Raw genomic sequence first — 22,789 nt, forward strand, 5'->3', positions numbered from 1 at the left:
AGATTTTTCAATAGCCTCAATGACACAGGCAGAGGTCAGTGAGAAACCTGAGAGCTGAAAGTGGTCCTTGGCCTGAAAAGCCTGCCAGTCTGATTTTTGTGCTATTCGCTTGAAACGGTGGAGGCTGTAGACCTGCTTGTTGACCTGCCTGCTTGTTGCTTTGCAGCCTCTGATGGAAAATACATTCTTAGCTGCAAGACAACTTGAGTACGTTGTTGTTTCACAAGAGTGTTTCACCTCAGAGGCAAAGTATTTGGCACGTAGTTTGCAAAGGCTGTTGGCAAGGAGTGGAATAGTGGGAGGTGAAGGCTGGGTGACACAGAACCCTTACTAAGCAGGTTCTTGGGTAGCAGGCTGAGGCTGATTTGACCTGGAGTCAGCTGGTAGGGGCAGTGCAAAGAAGGTTTAGAGCATGTCTTTTATTCTTTCATCCCTGAGCAGTGCTGTACTGGGGTGTAGTCTGGACTGGGAGCCTCAGTCTTTTGAATGGGATTCACTGGGACAGTGCCTTTCAAAGTCCATGCATTGGGGCTTATGCGGACACAGGTGTCCAGGTGATGTATGAAACTTGCAGTGCACTTGCACTACTTTGTAGTCCTGTCTTAAAGTACATAAATTTATAACTCATGCAGGGTTGAGAGATCACTATGACAGTACTTATGTGTCTGGGTGTACCTCCCTGGGAGAGAGCCGCAAAGGTGAACTCTGCACTGTCATCCAGTCTGTGCTGGATGACAAAAAGCCACCTGTGGTCTGAAGGCCATGTTACCTGCCTCAGCTTGATGTGAACCGTGCTGATAGCTCTCTGAATCTACACACACAGATGTACTTACTCTCAGGGAAGTGTGGATTCAATCCTCCCTCGAAGGCTAATCTGTTGCATTACCCTGGAAATCCAATATTAAGAGGCTGCCTCAGAACTCACTGAAGGGGAAGAGCCAAAACATGGTCAGTACCTGAGCCTACACCCAGGCTCTTGGTTGGGCTCTTGTCTGGATGGGGCAAGAACCACGCATCATGCCACTGCAGCTTGGTTTTTCTTGCACCCTGAACGTTTTGAGCAAAAGCTGTTGTGTATCAGAGGTAGTTTTTCATTCTTTATTCCACAACGAAGACTGATGCTTCAGGAATAATAGTTTCTCAGATGAGAATGAGCTTGATGACCTTAAAAATATTCTCCCATTCCCAGGACACAAGCATATCTCAGTGGTGTGTCACTTAAGGTGTTGACCCTGATCTTCAAAGCTCTCCGTGTTGCAGCTGAAATAATGTCTTGTTCTCTGTGATCTGCCCAAGGAGGCTGCACTCTTCTGGACTTGACCTGTGTAGGTAGAAATAGCTGTTGTGGGATCTGACCATGTAAGTGGGAAAAAAATATGCCTAACCATGAGAAGAAGAGTGAGCTACGTCCAGGATGTAGAACCTAATTGACTGTGAAAAGCAAAACCAATGAGGATGTGAGTATGGCAGCAGGGTTACAACAATACTAAGGTCTCGATCAGGACTGGGAGTCTGCTGTGGCAGGCGGCAGACATCTATGGGAAGAGACAGTTTAAAGTTGAAATTAGTTGGGCTGGTACAGTGAAAAAGTTGAGATCAAGAGCAAAGGGGGGTCTTTGTCCCTCAGTATCATGATTTCCTGTTCATTACGCTGTACTGGAGATGAACAAAGGGGGCAATTAGATATTCTTGTTGCTCTGTTACTGCAAGGTAAGATAAGATTGACACATTTTGCCTACTATGCTGCTGCTCTTCATCCTTCTTGCTCTTCTGTTCATGACCTGTCTTGGGAAGTTTTATTCTTTTGGTTGTAATTCAGAATTGCATGGTCCCATCACCCCTGTGCAGTGATTACATTTGTATTGTAGTAGTGCATAGGATGCTTAAATTGTGTGTGATTCTGCTGGAAGCACTCAGTCAGCTGTGCAGTCTGGGATTTTGCAGAAAGCAATCAGAGTTGTAGGTGTAAGTGCTGCATGTGCCTGCTCAGTTTTGGATCCGGCCATGTCATGACCATGGGTTTTTGTTTTTGTTTTACACAAGACCTCACTGCTTTTACAGTGTGGCATCTGTGACCACTTGTCTTTCGGTGATGTAGCAGCCCACAGCCCTCTGATGTGACAGCACGGCTGTTGTAGATCAAGACGAAGAGTTGTGCTGTCAGCTGAGGGCTGTCATGAATCCTTGGCCTTTGTGGTTTGGGCTGAAAGCAGGACGGGCAGTATATCCTGGCACACACTCAGCAGTTCCCATCTCCAGGGATGGTGAGGATATGTTGGCCTTTGTGGTCCTAAGGGTGTCCTAAAGCCTTTCAGGAGTCCTGTGGCTCAGACTGCAGAATAGAAAAAGGACTAGTAAGATTAATTCAGTTTTGCTTGGCCATGAATTCATTACTGGTGTTTGAAGGTAATGCTATAAGGCTGTGTGTGTAATATCATAGCTCATTCAGCAGAGGACAGTATTGCACACTGCAAAGTATAATTATAATGGAGCAATGCTGGAAGAGATTTCTTACAGATTTCAGAAGAAGTGGGTGTGCTAGGAATGGGCTGGGGTTGAGGTTATAAAGGAATTTGCTAGAACTGAGGAGTCATCCAGTCAAGGTGGTTCAGGAGATAGTGTGTCTTAAAATCATTGTCTACAAACCTTATCTCTTAAAATCTCTGAAGGGTAATGCTGGCTACCTTGCCTCTGCGTGTACTTTGTGGGGGGTAGAGGCTGCTGAATAGGTAGGACAAAGGAGGTAAGAGAGTCTCGGGGGGAGGTGTGTGTGGGGGAAATGTTTGATATTGAAATTCTTGTAGTAGGTGGTGGGATGTAAAGTGGTGAAGGTAAAGGATGAAAGCAAAGGAGGTGCAGTGGATGTGGGATGACTACAGACCAGGTGATGGTTTTGCAGGAGGGTGCTTAGAATAAATACTGCTCCAAGTGCTGTTGCTTCTGCCTGCTCTGATATCAGAGCTTTCAGCAGAGGGCAGGACTGTTTTATTCTATCGCTGTTCCATCAGCTGTCTCTTCATGCAAGAGGCAGAAGCTCTGACATAGAGCAAGGAGTGTGAAATAAGAGATAAGGTGCCTGGGTTATGCAAAAGGAAGTGAGCTTCAGCTGTAGTGACCATCTTAATGCAAGCAGGGGTCTTGGCAGTTGGTGTTGCAGTGCCAAGCAACCTCTCAAGACAGCTGCTGGCTTGGTTGCTTCTTCGTGTTTATTTATTATGTTATCCTTCAGGGAAAGCTCACTGTGAGTGACAAGCAAGTAAAGCCATGTCGTGGTTCTTGCTTCGGGTTTGTTGATGGGACAGAGAAAGCTGTTAAATGTACAGGTCTGAGAGAATGCAGGAGAGAAACTGCTGTTCTGGGGCACCCTGGTTCTGGCAAGAAGCAAACATTGCTTATGAAGTTATTATATTTGTGGTAAATACAGGGTGGCCACTGGAATCAGTTGCTGTGGCTGCCTTATTTTGCCTGCAGACTTCTGACAGCACCTGGTGGCAAAGCTCATCCCACGTTTTGCTTCTTCACAGCTGTGTTCTCCAAGGCCTGCCTTCAGTGCTTTGTGTTGCAGAGGATGGGAGGACTGGAGCACTCCTGAGCAATTTCGTCTGTTTCACAGCTGCTCCCTGAGTCAAAGACAAGCAGTCCTGGAACTGCTCTGGCCTTGCAGAAGGGATCAGGTGAGAGTAGCAAAAACTTTAACTCCTCACTGTAGCCTCCTGTGTTCCTGTGGGCTTTACATACCTATATAGCCTCAGGGTCTGTTCCTACACTATTTGTGAGAACAGAGGAAAAAAAAAAACACTCATCAGCGCCTGGAGTTTCACTGAAATTTATGCCAAGTCACAGGCTGTTGCTGACATGTATGAGCTCTTCCATCACAGCCTTTGGGATCTGGGCAGCCACTGTCATCTGCCACTTTGCTTGGGAGTAACAGCAGTCCCTGCGAAGGGGGGTTTGGTTGTGCTGCCATGGCTGGGCCTGCAGTGCCCCCTGCTCTCTCAGCTGGCTGCCAGAGCAGTCGGCACATGCAACTTTGACACACATGCAAAGAAACTTAATACTGCAAGCGTGCCTTGGTTATGAGACTGGAGGTGATGCTTTCCTACGTCTCAGTCTCAGCCCTGACACTGAGCAACCACACTGATGGGTAAGCCACCTCCACTCTCTGTCATAATAAAATAAAGCTAACAGCCTTCAGCTTGGTAGCCAATCCTTAGAGTACAGTGCCTTGCAAAATACGTTGTTAAATGCAGAAAACTCAATGGTAGCTGGCAGTGTAGACGCTCCCTTATTCCATGTTTGTCAGGCAGATAAACTCTTGAAAGAAAAGTACAAAGGATACGAGGTTTGCTCCGCGTTCTGTTTCTGCAGCATGAATCTGTCTGATAATTGCTGCCATCTTTGATTTTTACAGCTAGAGCACTTCCTGCAGGTCTATTTAATCTCCTTCCAATTTCTCTCCTCCCTCATGCCACTGACATTTGAAAATGCCTTCTGATTCCTTCAGACAGCCTGGGGAAGGATGACTGATCCACCTTCAACTGGCCTTGCTGAAGTGGGTAAGTTGAAGGTGGGAAGGCACGACAAAATTATGGAGCTAGCTCCCTTTGCACAGTATCTTTACTTGTTACAGTCTCCTTGCCCTTATAAACAATGGCAAGTGCCACACTATGACTTTCCTGGTAGGATTTCATCCTTGGCATCTTCTATGCAGATGGAAATCTTATTACAGCAAGTGCAGTACAGTTATCTCCACTTCTACTTAGTTCCATGGCTCTACCTTTTTGACTTAAATTAACCTTTCCCATTTCAGTACTTCACACAAGCCACTCTCCCTGTGGTTAGCCAGTACACTTCTGGCAGCAGAAGCTCCTTTTCTCCTCTGCTGTCCACGCTTAATTCCTTTTCTCCAAGTTTGGGAGCAGGGACTTGGTTTTGCACTGTTTGCCATTAACCTTCTGTTCCCCTTTCTGTCTCTTCCCTGCAGTTTCATTGTTATAGTCCCCACCTTACTCATCTTTGTTATCCTGGGCTCCCAGAGGACCTGCAGTAGACCAAAGTGAATCTGGAGCATGTTGCAGTTCCTGAGTACTCTTGTGAAGGTTTTGTTTCATCTGCCTGTGAAATTTCCATCTGCCCTGCTGGTCCTTCTCGCTTTGAGACTAACATTCGGAAGAACCTGTAAAACAAAGAAAAAGGTTAGACGGGGCAGCGCAGCAAGCGGCCTCACAAATGGAGTCTACAGAACAAAGAATAAATTGTACGTGGTATTTGTCCTGTTTGCATGAAGGGGGCAGTCTGCTTGTAGCCAAACCCTGAGCTGTTCTGTAACCACATCTGCTGAAATAGTTTTGAGTGTCGACTGGCAATGCCTGCACTTTGTCAAAGAGAACATTTAAGGAAGTTCAGTTGCGGAAGTGCTACGAACCGTGTGCTTCACAAGCACAGCCCCGAGGAGTCGGTCCCTCCTGGAAAGACGGTGTGCGTGCATGTGTGCCCACGCGGGCATCTCTACTCATCGCAGGCTTCCCTCTAGGTGACCTTGGGCTGAGCTTCTCGTGCTTGTTTGGAGAGCTGTTGATTTACAATGCAGATTCGTCGGTCCTCGCCTGCCTGTCACTGCCCCTCCTAAATTTGGCCGGGATGTAAGAGGCTGTTTGCTTTCTGATGCCAACAGTGGAGATGGCAGAGAGCCTTGCCATGTGAGAGGTAGAGATAGAGGAGAGGGGGCCAAAGAGGAACAAACTGTGCTACTCCTATTGCTCCTTTTAGCTGAGGAGCACAGCTACGGGACAATGTCAATGCTTACTCCTGTCCTGCAGCCCCCAGAGGTGAAGGAGTATCTGTCCAAGGGCGAGCGTTTCATCAAATGGGATGATGTGAGTACCGGGGCTTTTGCTTCTCTAGATTGTAAGCATGGTGGCGGGGCAGGTGGTGTGTTTCAGGCAGGATTTGTGGCGGCCTGGGAGTGTGTATATTCGGGGGGGGGGGGGGGGGGGCAGGGGGGGATGTGGCACTGGCATACCTGAGAGCAGTGATGTCTGAGGAGGGAGAGTGAACTGAGAAGAACAGGGGAGTTGAGGGCCAAAACTGAAGGGCGTATATGTTGGGAGTTGGTGACGTGACTTCTGCATCTCTCGTTCTTGGGGTGGCCAGAAGTAAAGGAAGGAGTGTGCTGCTGGGTCTCAGTTCAGCAGGTGTAGGACCCCTGGGTCCTGCTTCTCTGTGCGAGCCAGTCCTCAGGAAGGCAGTCCCACCTGGCAGCCTCCCCAGGCTGAGGCACACGCTGCTCTTGGACATGTCTGGGGAGCGTGAGGGGTAGGGTTTACTTGCTGCATGGGCTCTCCATGCTTTGCAGATGAGAGGCAATCAGATTCCAAGTTGCTTCCTCTTACAGCCCTGCTGCTGGAGGGGATCAGGGGCGAGCCATGTCCTTTCATGACTGCCTGGCTTGTGGGTCTGTGAGCTACCAAACGTGCAGTGGCCGAGCAGCCAGGGGCCTGGGCTTTAGCAGTGCTGGAGCCTTGGTGGGTGCTGTAAAAAGCTGATTCTCTCCTCAGCTCTGTGTTCTCTTGTATCTTCAAAAGGCCTGGTTTGCAGCCTTTTGTTGTGAGGGGAAGAAAGCGTGGATCAGCAGAAGAGTTAATTTGGGTGTAATAGTTCCCCTCCTCGTTTTCTAAGAAGGCAAAGAGTATTTCCCCTAATGCCCACACGCCCAGGCAAGGCGATAGCAGCTGCCCATCCATCTCGTTTGGAGTTTGATCTGCGTGCCATTGAGCGTGAATCTTGGTAAGCCAGGGAGCAGGCCAGGTTATGATCATTCACCGAGATCTCGGGAAAGCATTTGATGTGGTGTTGCAAATGAGGTTCGTTAGAAGGAGCCTCCCACAGCAACACAGGAGGGATTAGTGCCTGCTTTTGTGGGCGTAAAACTGGAATAGAGTTTTAAGTCCCAAGGCAGTGCATGCGGGGGAGGTAGATCGCTCGTGTGCAGCATAAGCAGGGGTGGTCCAGTAGCACAAAGAAATGAAAAAGTAATGTAATATACTGCTGACAGGAAGGATGAGTGCTGAAGTATACTTGTCGGAATATCACTGGACAATTATTCCACTAGCTCTCCATAAACGGGAAGATGACACCAGGTTTTGGTGGAAAGAGCAGCTCTCCCTTCCTTCCCAGCAGGGCCATCGCCTGCGGATTGCACTTGTGGCTGCTTTGCTTTTGGCTTCTGAGGATAACAGGAGCCAAACTTGCCTAATCAAAGGCTGAGCTTTTCCAAAAATCGCTGCTGACTTTCTAAGCTCAGTCCAGGGGGATCACTTTCCCCAAAACTTGAAGTTGTTAAATACACTGGGAATTCCTGGGTTAGTCAGGTTCCCTTGAAGCCCAGGGTGAATTAAGCTGGACTTCCAAGACTCACAAAGTGTTTGTGGTTGCAACAGCAAATAGGAACGAGGGAGCTCAAGTCCCGTGTGGATTTTTGCCCAAGGTTTACAGACCTGTAAGCACTCCTGAAAAGGCTTCCTCTAATTACCGAATTTACAAACCTGATGTCCAATAATTAGAAAAGCCTTTAGGTGGTCTGTTCTGGTCGCATTGCTCCATCTCATCATGCTTTCCTACTCTACAGTTACAGCAGGCTGCAAAGGAAAATGGAAAGAGCTCCAGGCTGTTGGGTTGCTAGTGGAGGGTCAGAATTGGGTTGCCAGTGGAGGGTCAGAATAAAAACAGAGCTTCAGAGGTCATGGAACCTGCGTTAGTTTTATTGTCTGACTCTTTGAAGTGACCTGGCCATGCTGTTGGTAACAGGTTTGACCTCTTTCTACAATAAATGAGGCAAAGGAATGAAGGTAGATCAGATTGGCTCCTTACATCACTGTAGTTTTGGGTAGCACTGAGGCCTTCACTGTACCCAGCAGGTTCTCGAGAAAAGCAAAAACACACTCCACCCCCTGCCCTGAACTTCTTGTACCTTATCCAGCATTTGTAATGTCTTCTCTAGAGAGTGCAATAGGATCCAGGCTAGGCTGGGTTCTTCTGACCTGTCCCCACTGAGTTAGCATGCAACATCTTGAGCTGTGGAGCAACTCTGCTGGGCCTTGTTTAGCATCCAATGTGCTGGGGCTGCCAACCAGACTAGGGAGAACCAGCTTGGGAACCCTTGCAAAATCTAAGGTTGAATGTAGTAGATGACTCTTAGGTGGAACAGATGTGTATGGATTTGGCTCCATGATGACTCTTAACCTTCTGAGTACAAGCAAAGATGTCTTCTATCCATTTAAGATTACAGAACCCACATTACAGGAACAGACAACGCTTGCTTTTTTTTTTTTTTTTTTGTCCTAGAACCGAATTCCACAGTGTGAGCAGCAGCCAGTTTGGCTGTGGGACTGTCTGCTGTGGAATTCACCATCTCCTTTTTTTGCCAAGGAGCCAACCCTGTAGTAGAGTATACCTGCACCCCACTGCCATCCATGTCCCTGATCAGATGCATGCCTTCTGGCAGTACTTATTGCAGCCTCAACTTATTTTCAAGAAAGCTGCTTTGTAGGAGATAAGGTTTATCTAGAAACCTGGCGCAATATTTAGTAGCAGTAGAACAGTGCCTGTTTTTGCTCTTCATGGCATGAAGCCATGTGTTCAGAGAGCCAGCTGAGAGCTCTGGGAACATAGGCGTGATGCTGTGCAGATCAACATTGTCCCTAGTATAGTATGAGAAAGGCAGGGAGTGAAAGAAGAACATATGATGCATTATGGCATGGGCAGTTTACTGTAGTGGTCACAGCCCAAGAAGTATAATGAATCTGGAAATAGAGGTCCCTGGAAATAAAGATACGTTTTAGGGCAAAATATGAGTTCAATAGCAAACTGAAGAACCCAAGGCCAAATGACCAATACAATCTCCAAATTCCTTTACTGGCTTCAAGTCACTAGCTGAGTACTTCAGCTTCCTGAAGTGAATTTGAAGCCTTCTCAGAAATGACTGATAGGCCTTTTGATCCTATCATCTCTACCACCAGAGGTCAAATGCAGTCAGGAGCCCGCTAGACTGAATGAGCAGATGGGCTGGCCCCAAGCAGCGGCACCACGCACTCTTTATCATTGTTTCCAAAGAGCTCACGCTAATTCATCTCTTAGCACAGGCTTGGTGTGAGATGGGAATGGGCATTGTGTCGGAAATGTCTGTGAAGTTGCCTTTAACTGAAAATGCAGAAGCAGCGTAATTATTCAGAGGCAAAGTATGCAACCTCGCAGCAGCCTGTTTCCTTTGCAGTTTATGCCTTAATTCTGATCTGGAGGGCCTCCGCCCTGGTTTACAGTATTCTGTATCAGCCCCAAATCATTTTTATCTAACTTTCTGAGTGTTTAAATAGGATGTGGTTCATCTTATAGGCCATTTAGATCTAATCCATGGAGTTTAAGAATCACCTCGTGAAGTAGACTCATCTGTTGTATTAGATGGACCCCTCCTTGAACTCTTCCTGGCTAGATCCCCATGGACTGTAAAGAGAGCCCAGGTAACTAGCACAAATAGATATCTAGATGGTAGGTGTCACAGATGAATGTCATCTATGCTTGGCTTAGGCTCCTTCTGGAGCTCAGAAGAAAGTAGGTGCCTTGGAGGGAAGGCAGTTCAAATGAAACAGTCACAGCTACAGGAACTTCCTTCTCTATTAATTGTATAGAAATGTCCCAAGAGTTATTTTAGCTAAATGCATAGTGTAAGGTGAGACCCAGGCTTCAGCAGCAATCAGCTTCTGTAGCCTCACACTGTTACGCTCGAGATGTACTGAAATAATCTGGTTCTTTCCATAAATCAGAAGATGATTCACCCGACTGGGTCTATATTTTAACTGAGAACCTTGCATCCCATGATGGATTCCCCAAGTCACATAAGGTGCTAACCTTTTGTGTTTTGTGTTTGTTTGTTTGTTTGTTTGTTTTTGGTCAGGAAACAGCAAATGCTTCTCCTGTGATTCTTCGGGTGGATCCAAAGGGCTTTTACTTATACTGGACCTATCAGAATAAGGTAAGTGCTGAGATTTCACAGGTTGGTCTCCAAATAGTCAATTCAAGTTTGTGCAAAATTGGAACACCAGAAGTGCTGGAGTATTGCACACAGGAAAGCAGCCACGCTCATTCCACTTAGCAGGAAACCCCACGCAACAGACCTGGAAGTTTAGTGCTTATTCAATGGCCAATTTATCTTCAGAGTTCCAGCAGGAGCAGAAAACTAAGCTGCGAATGTGCCAGAGGTGAGCGCAGCCATTCAGTGTGACAAGCAAAAACAGTCTTATACCTGTGAAGTTCACTATATGTGCCTCAAAGGACTTGTCAGAAAGGAGTAGTATTGATATCCCTGTTATCCAGCTTGCTAAAGGATTCTCCATTCCAATATAATGGTGCAGCTGGAATAAAAACAGCTAGAAGTGTGCAGTTAAATGTGTGCAGCATTGGCTAACATGTACCTTCTGTGTAGCCTGTGGTGTAACTAACTGACCTGCTATCTTTAAAAGTAATAAAGGTAGTGGTGTAGAGACTACATCAGGTCTGGAGATTTGAGTTGTACTCTTCTAAGGCCAAGGTGGTGTGTGCAGTGCTGGAGATAAAACGCAGGATGCTGGCTGCCAGAGGGGAGTTAGATGCCACGATTTTAGGAAAGAGAATTCTGCTCCTTGCTGATGGGTAACAACAAAGGGTGGAGAGGTCTGGCTTGCCTGGAGGTGGAAGGCTGGGTTTACTTCTGCTTTCCAGAGCTGAGCTGTGGTTCAGCTCTACTTCCTCCTCATGACCTACATGCTAAAGAGGCATGGTAGATAAAGACAGAGACGGTGCTCCTCCACAGCACGCTGACCAAGAGGCCTGACGTGTTTTGGTGAGCTCTGAATTCTCCGAAGATTGTGCCCCAGTGCCAGCTTGGGCAAGGCACTGCCACACAGCCCTAACATCTGAGAATACAGTATTGCAAGGCTGGGGACTGTGACATCCCTGCAGAGGACGTGTTTGTCTTTCAGCCCTCTCTGTCACTTTCATTCTCCTTTTCAAGGGCTGTGCTCACTCCTGGTGACAGAAGTTAGGCTGCAATGGTCCCAGGCAGGCATCAAGAAGTTGTAGCACTGGGAGATGCATAAAATGGGCCAGGGGAGCTGTTATCGCCTATCAAAAATGAGGTATTTCACTAGGTTAGTGGTGTGAGGGATTTAATTAGTTTGGAAAGCTGCTGAGATAAGGAAGCCAGCTGACATGAGAAGACCCAGACAGGGGGGTCTCATTTTCCTGGAAAATGTATTGGTTAGCACTTAAAATAAACTAAACAAATTTGAGAGCTGCAGTGGAGCAACAGCATGGTTTACATACTTGGGCAAGTGTTTGGTGCCTTTCCCCCTCTCTGAGGGAATCCGCAGAGTGTGTGTGAGCTAGCAAGGGTGGCGGGCAAATGCTGGCTGCCAGAGGGAGCTGGGGCAGGCTTGCAAAGGTCATGTGCAGGCTGACAAGCACAGCGACCAGGCACAAGAGATGTGCTGGTACAGAGCATGAGTTCATCGTTCAGTTGCTGAATTCATATGGATTACTAATCTTTCTATGGCTGATTTGTCTTGAGATTTGTTTGTCACAAGCAGCAGGGAAGAGCTGCACTGTTTTTGTGCTAGGGATCCAAAAAGGAGTGAGGTTAGCACTAAAATTTCCATCCCGCTTGACAATAAAGTGGGGCTACAGCCAGAAGACATGGTATCCACATTGTTCTTTATTACAATCTTGGAAAATAATATCTGCTGCAACAAGTATAATTTGTTCTCCAGATATGTTGTGAGCAGGCAAATTAGTAACAGAGGAAGGAAATTCAGGCTGGATATTAAAAGAACAAACAAACACAACAAATAGCCAGTAGCAGGGACAGTGAGGATGTGGAGTGGGCTGCCTAGGGAAGCTCATGGAATGTCCTCCATGGGAATTGCTTCAGGAGGCTTGTTGGGAGAAGTGGTCCTGCCTGCCTTCCAGCTCAGCTGCTCTGTGTTGATTGCGTGAAGGCAAAATACAGGTTCATAATATCAGTGACAGGAGATTGCAGGATTGCATTAATGTATGAACTGTTTGCTGGGGAGGAGTTTCCCCATTCAAACCTCTATGCATATCATATACTCCCTTGCATGACATGAGTTCCTGTCCCAACAACCAATACTCGACTGGTACAGAAGTGAGAGAATGTAATAGTAGAGTAGGAAAGGCTACATGTGCATCAAATCCACGTGCATGCTTTTTCCGCAGTACCTGTCTCCTTAAATTGATCCGAATGGTACAGAGTAGGATGAACACTTGGCTCACACCAACATTGTGTTCTTCCCCTGCAGTACTTACTGAGCACTTCATGTTTTGCCACAGCTCTGCCTAGATTCACCATTTTCATTTCAAAAGTCACACTATCTGCTTTCTTGGGTTTTATTTACCCAGCTCTAGTTCAGTATCCTCATCCTGCCATTGTACCCCGAGGTGAAAATGCAGCTGTGGTGGTGTTCCCATTTCCTGCTTGCCAAGGTTGGCAAAAATACTGCCTAGGCTCTGCCACTCCTGTTGTTTCTGCCTGGATGTCTGGGCCAGCTCAGGTCTACTGTGACAAGAGTCCATATCTGAAGCCCAGAATCTGGTGGTCAAGACAGGAAAACGGAGGCCTGTTGTGTGGGTAGACAGGAGTTTCATTTCATCCCAGTGTCAGAGCCTTTGTAATCCACACAGAGTCTCCGGCCTCACCCTGAAAAGGATGGCGCTGCAGACCAACACTGCCTCTATGCTAACCAGCCTGCCAGCTCGGCATATCGGCAGCTGATGTTCCCCTGCCTGCGTTGTTCCCGGTGGGAGAGCTCTTCCCCAACGAAGGGCACTGGCTCAGAGCAGCTTTGCAGCTTCTGGGGGCTCCGCAATGGTTTTGTCTTTACTTCTTCCTTTCCTTAATCTTCCTTGTCCTTGTTCCATTGTAGGAAATGGAAATTCTGGATATAACCAGCATCCGAGATACTCGAGTAGGGAGATTTGCCAAAATACCCAAGGTGAGTGCGTCATCGCTTCATTTCTGTCAGTTTGTATGGGAATGGCAAGGCTATCTAGGGCTTTGGCATAAGCTGATGCAGTTTACCTTGGCTTTCTGTTATAAGAAGGTTGAGGCACTATTGTCTCTTCACATCAGAACTATGTAAATATAGAAAAGCTGTCTACTCATGTTCTTAAACTTCCCAGTAGTTTACTGTACACCCGAAAGACACAGTTTGGGGTATATGAACCTATTGGAAGGAGTATGCCACAAAACTGGGAAAACAACATTTCAGCTTCCAAGTGCATGCCAAAAGAGCAATCTTCTGTTGTGCACAGCAGCTGTGTTCTCTCCTGTGCCATGCATCTGGCTGGTTTTAACCTTGGCCTGGCCTTATTGATCACTGAGTTACACTGGGAAGGAGTCCTGTGATGCTTCTGTACTGAGTTACCAGAGTTGCTATTGTACAAAGATGCACAGGCTGGGTCAAGGCAGCTACAAACCTGTAGTTAGAGTGAGACACCAACACAGTGTGTGGTGGTTTTGGTTTTTGTTTTAAAGGGAAGAAAATGTAGTTTCAGAAAAAAAGTTACTGTTTTTTCAAATAGCTTTCAATTGCCTGCTTGCAGGGTGACATACTAAGGGAAGCACATGATTATGGCTTTGTTTTTGGTTTCAGTTATAATTTAAGCTTCCTGCAGCAAAGTTGTGTCCTTACTAGGACTTTTTTTCAGGGTTTGACTTTTGTTTGCTTTGAACTTTTCTGTGTATGAAAAAGACGAGCAGAAAGTTAAAGTAAAGCTAGAATGTGAAAACGGGGAAAAAAGAGTAAAGATAATGGCTCCATAAGGTAACATAGGTGATTCTCAGTCTAATGTAAAAGAGGAAGATTTTGCAATACACACTGAGAGACTTGAGCAGCCTCTTTGCGCAAGAAGTATGGATGTTTTCCTAATACCTCTCTAAAAATGTCTAATCAAAGTTCCCTGAGGCTGATGCTTCTCAAAACAACCTAAGGAGATGGATGATAAATGTACAGCAGAGCTCAAAAGCAGTATCCATCTTTCACAATTCTTAAAAATCTTAATTATTTCTGAGAAACTGTTTCTTTTCAGAAAAATTACTAGAATTAAACATATTTGAGTTGTAAACAAGCCTACAATTTCATCTGTACCTTGTTTTGTGGGAATAATATTTGAAAAAAGCTATCCGAATTTTTTTTTCATTTGAGAGTATACAGTTTTTGGAGCTAATAGAACTGAGTGCTGCACTCCAGGCAGAATGTCTGAAGGAAAAGATCTATGCAAAGGAGAGTTACGAGATAGTTTTCTAGGGTGTTAAACTTCACAGATAACCTGTTTATGAAATAAATCCAACTTTGTAGTTTATAAATTGGTGGTGGGAGTACTGAGGCCATAAATGGATGTCCATTTGGTAGCAGCAGCCAGGCAGGCAGGAGAATGACTGAGATTTTGGTAATTAATTAAAGAAGGCTTTCATTGGAGACTACCAACAGAAACATGGCAGCACAAGTACAGTGTCAGAGCTGCCTCTAGACAGAAAGAATTTCTACTCAAAAAACATCTTTCTGTGATGAGCCACTACTCCCAGAAAGGAAGTGCTCTGGAAACAAGACAAACCCCAGTTTAAGAGTAATTCACAATGGTTTTGTGGTCACCACATTCCATATCAAAGAAAAGCTGGTACCTGAAATAACCTTTTAAAAGATTTTTAATAAAAGTAGAAAAAGGCTCTAGAAAAGAGTATGAGTTCATGAGCAGTACCAGGGTAGCAAAAAGCAAGAGTGTTGGAAGCAGTGGAAGTGTCCCATAGGTAGCTCTGTATCTTTTCAATAAGATTGAAAAGTGACCTGTGTAATTCCCATCTTAATCAAAGACTCTTAAAGAACAGAATGAGAGATGAGGTCTTTGTATGCAAAAATTACTGCTTGAGATTAAGAAGAAGATATAAATGGTCTCCTAGGAGAAGACAGAACTAGTAAACTCCCACGCTCCCAGAAAGACCAGTGCTTGGGCCTGTGACATATTCCACATTCATACGTGATCTACAAAAGAGGTGTATAGAGAAGGCAGTTTTCCAATGGTACCAAGTTATTTGTAGTAATAAAATGAGGGTTGATTTGTAGAAAGACCTTGAATCACTGGTTGACTGGATGATCTAATAAGCGATGAAATTTAGTACAGATAAACATCAGGCAACACAGAGGAAAAAAAAAACCAACAACATTTTAACCTTCTTCTGACAGGCTCTTAGTTGACCATTACAACATACCCTCACGATCTTGTTTTTGAGTAGTAAACCTATGAAAGTGCTGACTTAGTGTTCTGTTGTATTTGGTCAAAAAAGTTGTCTGCTAAGAATTATAAGGAATTAGGAAATACCATTATGCCACTGTGTATGACATGAATGCACCCATATTTTCTAGTTTTTCTAGTGACTTTCCCAAATGAAACCAAGAACAGGAAAAAGTAGAAAAGAGCCATTTCATACTTTTATTAACATGCTGCTGTAGGAAGAGCATCATTGAAAGACGAAGAGCAGACAGTCTGCAGTGTGCAGTCTGACAAAAAAAAAAGGGGGGGGGGGAATGTGGGAAGAGTATTGTAGAATGCTTTAAAATCAGGAGCTGAATGGAGAAGGTAAGCATGAAGCTGTTGCTCAGTGTTTCTTCCCATGACAGCTATGCATCAAGTGGAATTTTCCAAAGGCAGGTTCAGCATGAGCAAAAAAAGGTGCTGCTGTTTGACATGTGTCATTGTGTTGTGGGATGCCTTCCTGCACAACGCATGAGAAGAAGAAGGCCTACAGAGAGCTGAAGCAAGGACAGATAGCCTGGGAGGGATGCAGAGACATTGTTCAAGCAGCCTGAGATCAGGTTAGGAAAGCCAAAGCTCTTTTAGAATTAAATATGGCCAGGCTCAGCAAGGGCAATAAGAAAGGTTTATATAGGTACAGCGGTGATGAAAGGACGTCTAGGGAAATTCTGGGCCCTCTCTGGAAGGAAATGGGAGACTTGGTCACCTAAGATTTGAAGAAGGATGAGGTATATAAGGACTATTTTGCCTCAGTCGTCACCAAAAAGAGCTCCAGCCACATGGCTTGGGCTCCAGAAGGCCAAGGGAGGGACTGTAAGAATGAAGAACCACCCGCTGTAGAGAAGATCAGGTTCAAGGCTACAAAGATGAATAGGCTGGAGAAACTCTCCTGTGAAAACAAGCTTAGGGAGTTGGGGTTGTTCAGCCTGGAGAAGAGAATGCTCCGGGGACACCTTACAGGGACCTACCAGTGCCTAAAGGGGGCTACAGGAGAGCTGGGGAAGAACTTTCTTTGTCAGGGGGTGTAACGATAGGACTAAGAGTAATGTCTTTAAACTAAAAGAGGGTAGATTACATTAGATATTCGGAAGCAATTCTTCACTCAGAGGGTGGTGAGGCACTGGCACAGGCTGCCCAGAGAAGCTGTGGGTGCCCCATCCCTGGAGGTTTTCAAGGCCAGGCTAGACGGGGCTTTGGGTAACCTGGTCTGGTGAGAGGTGTCCCTGCATAAGGCAGGGGGTTGGAATTAAATATCTTTAAGGTCCCTTCCAACCCAAACCATTCTGTGATTCTATGAAAACTTATGGTTAGGTCAAGAAGGAAATGTCCTTTGCGGGTATTAAATACAAGATAAGACCTCCGGCTTAAGAAGTTGCTTAGCCACAAATTGCTGGAAGCTGCAGAAATGTGCCAGGGAAGTACCATTGGATTTGCCCTGTTCTTATTCTCTTCCCCAGGCATCTGGACGGCTCTTTGTTCTGGCCTGTTGTAGCTGTTGTATTCTAGCTGTTTTAATAGGCCAGTGTTTTACAGTCTTGGAAATTGGCTACAGTTCATTTTTTACCAAAAAAAAAAAAAAAAGAAACAAAGGTCAAGCATTCAGTCATTTATTAAGTATTTTCAACATGCAGAAGTGATGCACATGATGACAACCTCTGCTGTGAAAATTGGAAGTGCTTTTTGAGTTCTGCATCTTAGTTTCATTTAATATAACATCTTTTTATTTCAGGAGATTTTCTGGCATTTCTTTGAAAGCAGTTTATAAAACGCACTAGATTGGCTCCTTATCCACCTTTCTCTTATGAGATGATGGGAGGTCTTGTGTCGGTACTGAACCAAAGTGGTGGGAGAGATGTGCCATCCAGTCCTGGAAATTTCCAGTTTACATACAGCTGTACTATCCTGACTGCTTATAGAGCATGTTTGAAGTCCTCAGTTGTGTATTCAGTTGGCTTTCTGGAGAACAGAATTTGAGAACACTCAAAGAAATGCCAAAAGCAGTGAAAATTTCTTAACAAGAATCACCACACCCTTCCCATAGTTCATCCAGCTCTGGTGCATAATTACAAAAAGGTATAAATATGAGAAAGTGGTGTGGCAAAGCAGAGAAAGATCTGAGAGAGGTGAAGGGTGGAAGAATGAAAGAATGTGCTGGTCTCCCCTGTTATGTAATAATGGCTTGGAATGGTTGTGGGATATAGCTGCTGAAATTAATAGAGAGCTACTCATCTTATTGGCTAAAAGTGGAAGTGAAGGAGTTAATGGTTGATATTTAAGACAAAGAGAACTAGATCACAGCTGTTAGAAGAGATTCAGATACTAGCAATAACAAATCAATCATCCTTTCCCCCTGCCTTGCAAATGACACCAGCCGTAGTAAATCCATGGCCTCTGTGAGACAAAGCATGTGGTTCAGTTCTCTTACTGAATCATGACCGAAAGCAATTACCAGGAAGGGCAGTGCTTTGCCATGGGCATCTAGTGCTTTCTTCTACAAGGTACCATGTGCTTTCTGGCCCTGGTTTGATCTTTGTGAAGGTCAAACATGGCCTGAGCTTTGTCACACCGAGGTAGGTAAAATGAGCCTCCTTGCCTACTGGGTGGTTGTGCTATGGATGTTGGGAGTTAATCTGGTTTCTCAGGACAGTAACATTCTGCTGCCGCTGCCAAAGGAAGAGGTCTTGTATTTTCTTCGTAACTTCTCTTTGCATGGCAAGAAGACTAACACCAAGGGCTCTGTGCAGAAGACCATTTCTGAAAACATCTGCTGTTGCATGCACTCCCTCACCAGTACAGGTCCCAGTATTGTCCCAGCAAGCTGTGAGGCAGGGGTTGGTGGGACCTCCTCTCTGACTGCAGGGTGCTTAGGGAGTGTCCAGCAGACAGGACTGTAACATCCAAGAAGGAACAAGTAGCTAAGAGCTGGCAGCAACAGGAGCTACCTCCAAGTGCGCTCTGTTTGCCCCAGAAGGAAACTTCAGGGAACTAAACCCGCCCGAAGGTGAGGAACAGCTGTGCCCTTTCAGCAAAGGCTCTCCGCTCTGCTCCTGCCTCTGGCTGGAGCCCTTGCCTCCTGGCATGTTAGCACACAAACATGCACGCAGCACGCTGAAGTCCTCCTATGACCTCTTCTATGTGTGTGCATTTTCCTCTTCTCGCCCCTGTTACTTTATTTTCTTTGAGAGCTACACAAAATGTTCTGCAGCTTTTCTTCTCGATTTTTTTTTTTTTTTTGAGAGATGGGGCAGAATGAACTCTGGCACACGTTCAAGAACAATAAAGATAAGAATTAGCAGACTTTTAACATAGACAAGATAAAAAGCTATTGAAAGTAGTTCAGCAGCATGCAGATCAAGATGTTATTTACAATGCAATTTTGTGTTTTTCTTTGAGTAACAAGGAACAATAACAGCTGCTCCATTTTGTTTTCTTCTGGTGCACCAAGACCCTAGAACACTTGCACAATGTAATAATTAAGACCAAAATACATGGTGCTGTAGACCAGGCTGCTGAGCTGTTGGGTATGTCTTGGGTTTTGTTTAGACATTTTAGAAGGTACTGGCTCTGAAATGAGCATAATTTTTCATGAAAACAAAAGTTGCATTTTCTCACTATTGCTCATTATTATAATACAATTTCATCCTCCATACACACGTTGTTGTTATTGAATCCAGACATGTGGACGCTGAGCTGAACATGTACGAGGTATTTCTCATGGACTTTGGACAATAAAGTAGGAACCTGCAGTGTTTAGGAGCCACCTACGTAGGGAGCATTCATATTTGCTCAGACATGAGCAGAGTGCTGAGCCGTGGGCTATATCCAGGTTGGGGGCTGTCAATCAATTTGCTATGTTGCAGGGTTAAAGAGAGCAGCTCTGGGCATCTAACATCACCTCAAGTGCTATGCTCTGCATTCAGCAATGGGTGTGAGCACAGTTCCCAGGATGGACCTAAACAAGGTCTGATATTTGGGCCTCAGAATAAAAGAGTGATGATCCTAAGAAGCTGTACAGAGACAAACTGATACCTGTGAACAAGAGAAGCAAGTAGAAACCTCTGGCTTGCAAACTGAGAGTGGAGCAGGGGGGTCAAGAAAGCAAACAGCCACATCAGAAAAATGGCCTTTTGCCATGCTGGGCCCTTTTGCTGCCTCTCCCGTATTTCTGCAGCATGAGCTTGTGGACTACAGGGACAGAAGTTATTGAGGATGCACAGTCTGGATCTCTCCCTCACAGTCTGTTCCTGTTTCATTCTAGAAGGCTGTGGGTTAATTTGTGCCATGCGAATCTGTGTGCTGCTGTGTTTTCTGGCTCCTGTAGATAAGAGCAGTGAAGTGCTTCATCTGTGTATCTTTCTCTCCCTCGTCTCTCTGAGATGCTTGCTGCAGGTGATGCCAGCGCTCCCTGCTGCAGCTCAGCCACGAGCCTCCTGACTCCCACAGTGCTGCAGTTCTGCCAAGGAGAGAACACGAGCGTTACCTGAAGAGACAGAGACAGTGAGATAATCTTGGTGCTGCCTTTCCATTTGAGTGACCAAACAAGACCTTCCTTCTCCAAAAATCTTTCAGTCCTCAGGACCACTTTCCCCTCTAGACAGGGCACAGTGACCAGAGTCTTGGGCATGTTTGCTCTTCACAGTGCCCTCTCTGACTCCTTACAGTTTTGAGAATGCACCAGTTCTCTTGCTTATTTTTTTTTTTTTTTAATGGGCTTGGTACTGCTGTCCTAAAGAATGTAAGGGGGAAAGAGTTTGCTTGTGTTTTCTAGTTCTGTTCTCCAATACCACAAGCGCTGCATCACGTAACGTGTTTCACGGGGACACAGAATTGTCATTGTGCAGCGAGTGCGTGCAGCTGTAGCAAATCCTGGCTGACATTTGGCTGTATCCTGTTTCAAGCAGAGAAAAGACTCTTTCCATCTCTTGCGTTAAGCCTAGTTTTTTGTTTATGTTTGCATGAGAATTTGCTTTTCTCTGGATTATGAATGTGTTTGTTTTTTTCAGATCAGGATTTTAGGGAAATCAGGAGGGTAGGAAGGGAAATGAAAGCTGATTCTGTATTTCAGCCACTCTGCTGATTGGTTGTTTTCTGTTTGTGTGTTTTTTTTAAGTGGATTTCCTAACTGTGTTTCCCTTCCTCTGATTTGCATAGCTAACGTGGTTGTCCTGCTTTTCACATACCAATTCCTTCTTTTCTTTTATGTCCACCTGCAGTGTGGCATTAAGTGATTACCAGTGAAGCTGCAACACAAAGTGCTGAAGGAATACAGGTTATGAAAGAGGAAAACATGGCTTGAGGTTCTGTGCCTTTGGACACAGTCTGCTCTCCCCATTTTTGCTCGGTGTTATGCTAACATCACTGCATTTATCCCATGAGGAAGATAATCCTCATGTAAAGTAGGCATCACAAAGTAAGTGAGTGACTTGCTTAAGGCTAGGCAGGAAATAATTGCTGGGAAAATATGACCCAATTTAGATCCCTAAGATGATCATCCTTCCCTCTTTTCCTCTCCCTGCTTCAGTTTGCTTCTTGTACAACTAAGCTAACAACTTCACAGAGGTGTTAAGGGGTGTTGTAAACTAATACAGCATCTAGAAAGCTCTATAGGGCAAGGCTAACCATCAGCTGCTTGTTCAGAGAGGGCGGTCAGGCCATTACCGAACACTGCACGCATCAAATTTTGTCTGGCAGAGCACAGCGAGAAGGGCAGAAGCCCTGGTACATCATTCAGCCTGCTAGGGACACATCCTGCTCAGAAATGGCTGCGGGAGGGCCAAGGGCCACCAGATTGCAGAGACGGAAGGGGAGGGAGGAGCCGATTTGTAACAAATACAGGAAATGAGTTCAGCATAAACCACAAGTTCTCCATTGTCTTAGCTTCGTATAATTTACAACACCAGAGGTAAGGAAGCTGAACAAATACTGCTGGGTTTGCAAGATGAAGTTAAATTTGAGACTAAAATCCGGACACTTTGCCACTTATCAAACGTGTAAGCTCCATCAAGAAGTCACTGTGGGTGTGATAGGGTATGTGGATGCTGTTCACTTCTGCAAAGAAAAATTGCTTATAGTGCAAAAATGACAGATTTTTGAAAGCCCGTGTCTTTTAGAAAATAAGCAAATCATCTGGGTGACTGACTGCCTTCCCACTTCTTTCCCTCCAAATATTCTTGGATTACACAGGTTTCAGGTACCACCAAGGAGAGGCTTCTGTGAAGTGAGAGACAGCAGTCAGATGGTCTTGAGTTATAATCCAGCTCATTTTGTTTTTTCTAAAGATGCCTGTTTGCTACAGGTGTGTCCAAATTGCAGATGCTGCAGGAATTTGGAAAAATGCAGTGGAAAAAAAAATCTGCATAGTTCCTTATAAAATATATATGCAGTTCTCTGTGTGAGACAGTGCAGACATATGAGAGTGCCTGAAGCTGAGCTGTTTCAGTCTCAACTGTCATAGTCCAAACGTAACGAGAAAATTCAGTGGCAGAAACAATTGGTTGCATTTGAATCACACTGGAATGAAAACAGTTGCTTGTATATATATATTTTTTATTGGTTTTGGCTAAATTGAGGTTCATGAAAGACCAGGAAGTTAATTTTCATCACCTTGCAAAAAGGTCCAGTTAATAGCAGATTAATGAGTTGCTAAACATGAGCTGAGCTGCAGTAGCTGACTTTAAGTGCTCTAAATTTATAGCAAACACGTAAAGTCATTTAGCTAAAAGCTCTTTTGCTGAGGTTGATGTGGTAACTGTAATGTGTTAGGGTATTACTGATGTTAGGGTATTATTTGTTGAAATGGAATAACTCAGCCATGTGTCTAACTGCATGTGCACACAATGAGAGTTCGGGTTCCAGCTCTAGTTAAATTTCTGAGAATGATGTGCCCTTCTAAGAATCTCTGATTGTGAATTTTGCCCTTAGTTTCTGAAAAAGCAGATGCTCTGACAGCCTCCCTGTTTGCTTTGATGTGGATTTATCCTGCACTTCAAATAATAAATTGCTGTGCTTTATTTGAGGACACGGGAACTTTATCCTTTTGTTATAAAAAGAGACCATCAGTGTAACTCCAGGATACCTTGGTTTAGTGATGCCTTACATAGGAATGCAGAAAATGCTAAATAAGTTAAAGGGATTCTATAAATACTTTCATATGGTGATGAAATCCAAGTATGACTAATCGGATGAGTCTTATACTTAACAAATCTCTGGTGAGCCGTCGCTGTAGGACATTGCAATTGCTATGGAAAAAATAAATTTAGCAACTGACAACTCGCAGAAAATGTCACTTGGAAGGAGAGAGCCTCCGTCTGCAATAACAAGGGGCTTGAACCCCGTAGACCTTCTGGGATCCCTACCACCACCCTTCTTGTGGTGAAGGGAAGCTACAGCAAGAAGTATCACGCTAATCTAAAAGACCTTCTTAGCATATGTT

General features: G+C 45.0%; 1 protein-coding gene across 3 annotated transcripts in view; it reads left to right on the plus strand.

Moving 5' to 3' along the window:
- PLCB2 (phospholipase C beta 2) overlaps positions 1–22,789 on the plus strand; it is a 62,964-nt gene that overhangs the window by 6,589 nt on the left and 33,586 nt on the right. For all 3 annotated transcript variants that reach the window (XM_048064930.2, XM_048064929.2, XM_048064928.2), the window contains exons 2-6: positions 3,525–3,674; positions 4,505–4,556; positions 4,985–5,876; positions 9,950–10,027; positions 12,972–13,040. In XM_048064930.2, the coding sequence (XP_047920887.1) occupies positions 5,793–5,876; positions 9,950–10,027; positions 12,972–13,040 (231 nt within the window). In that variant the 5' untranslated portion in view covers positions 3,525–3,674; positions 4,505–4,556; positions 4,985–5,792. The remainder of the gene's footprint in view (positions 1–3,524; positions 3,675–4,504; positions 4,557–4,984; positions 5,877–9,949; positions 10,028–12,971; positions 13,041–22,789) is intronic.

Source organism: Anser cygnoides, chromosome 5 (genome assembly GCF_040182565.1).
Source record: "Anser cygnoides isolate HZ-2024a breed goose chromosome 5, Taihu_goose_T2T_genome, whole genome shotgun sequence".
Taxonomy (NCBI): domain Eukaryota; kingdom Metazoa; phylum Chordata; class Aves; order Anseriformes; family Anatidae; genus Anser; species Anser cygnoides.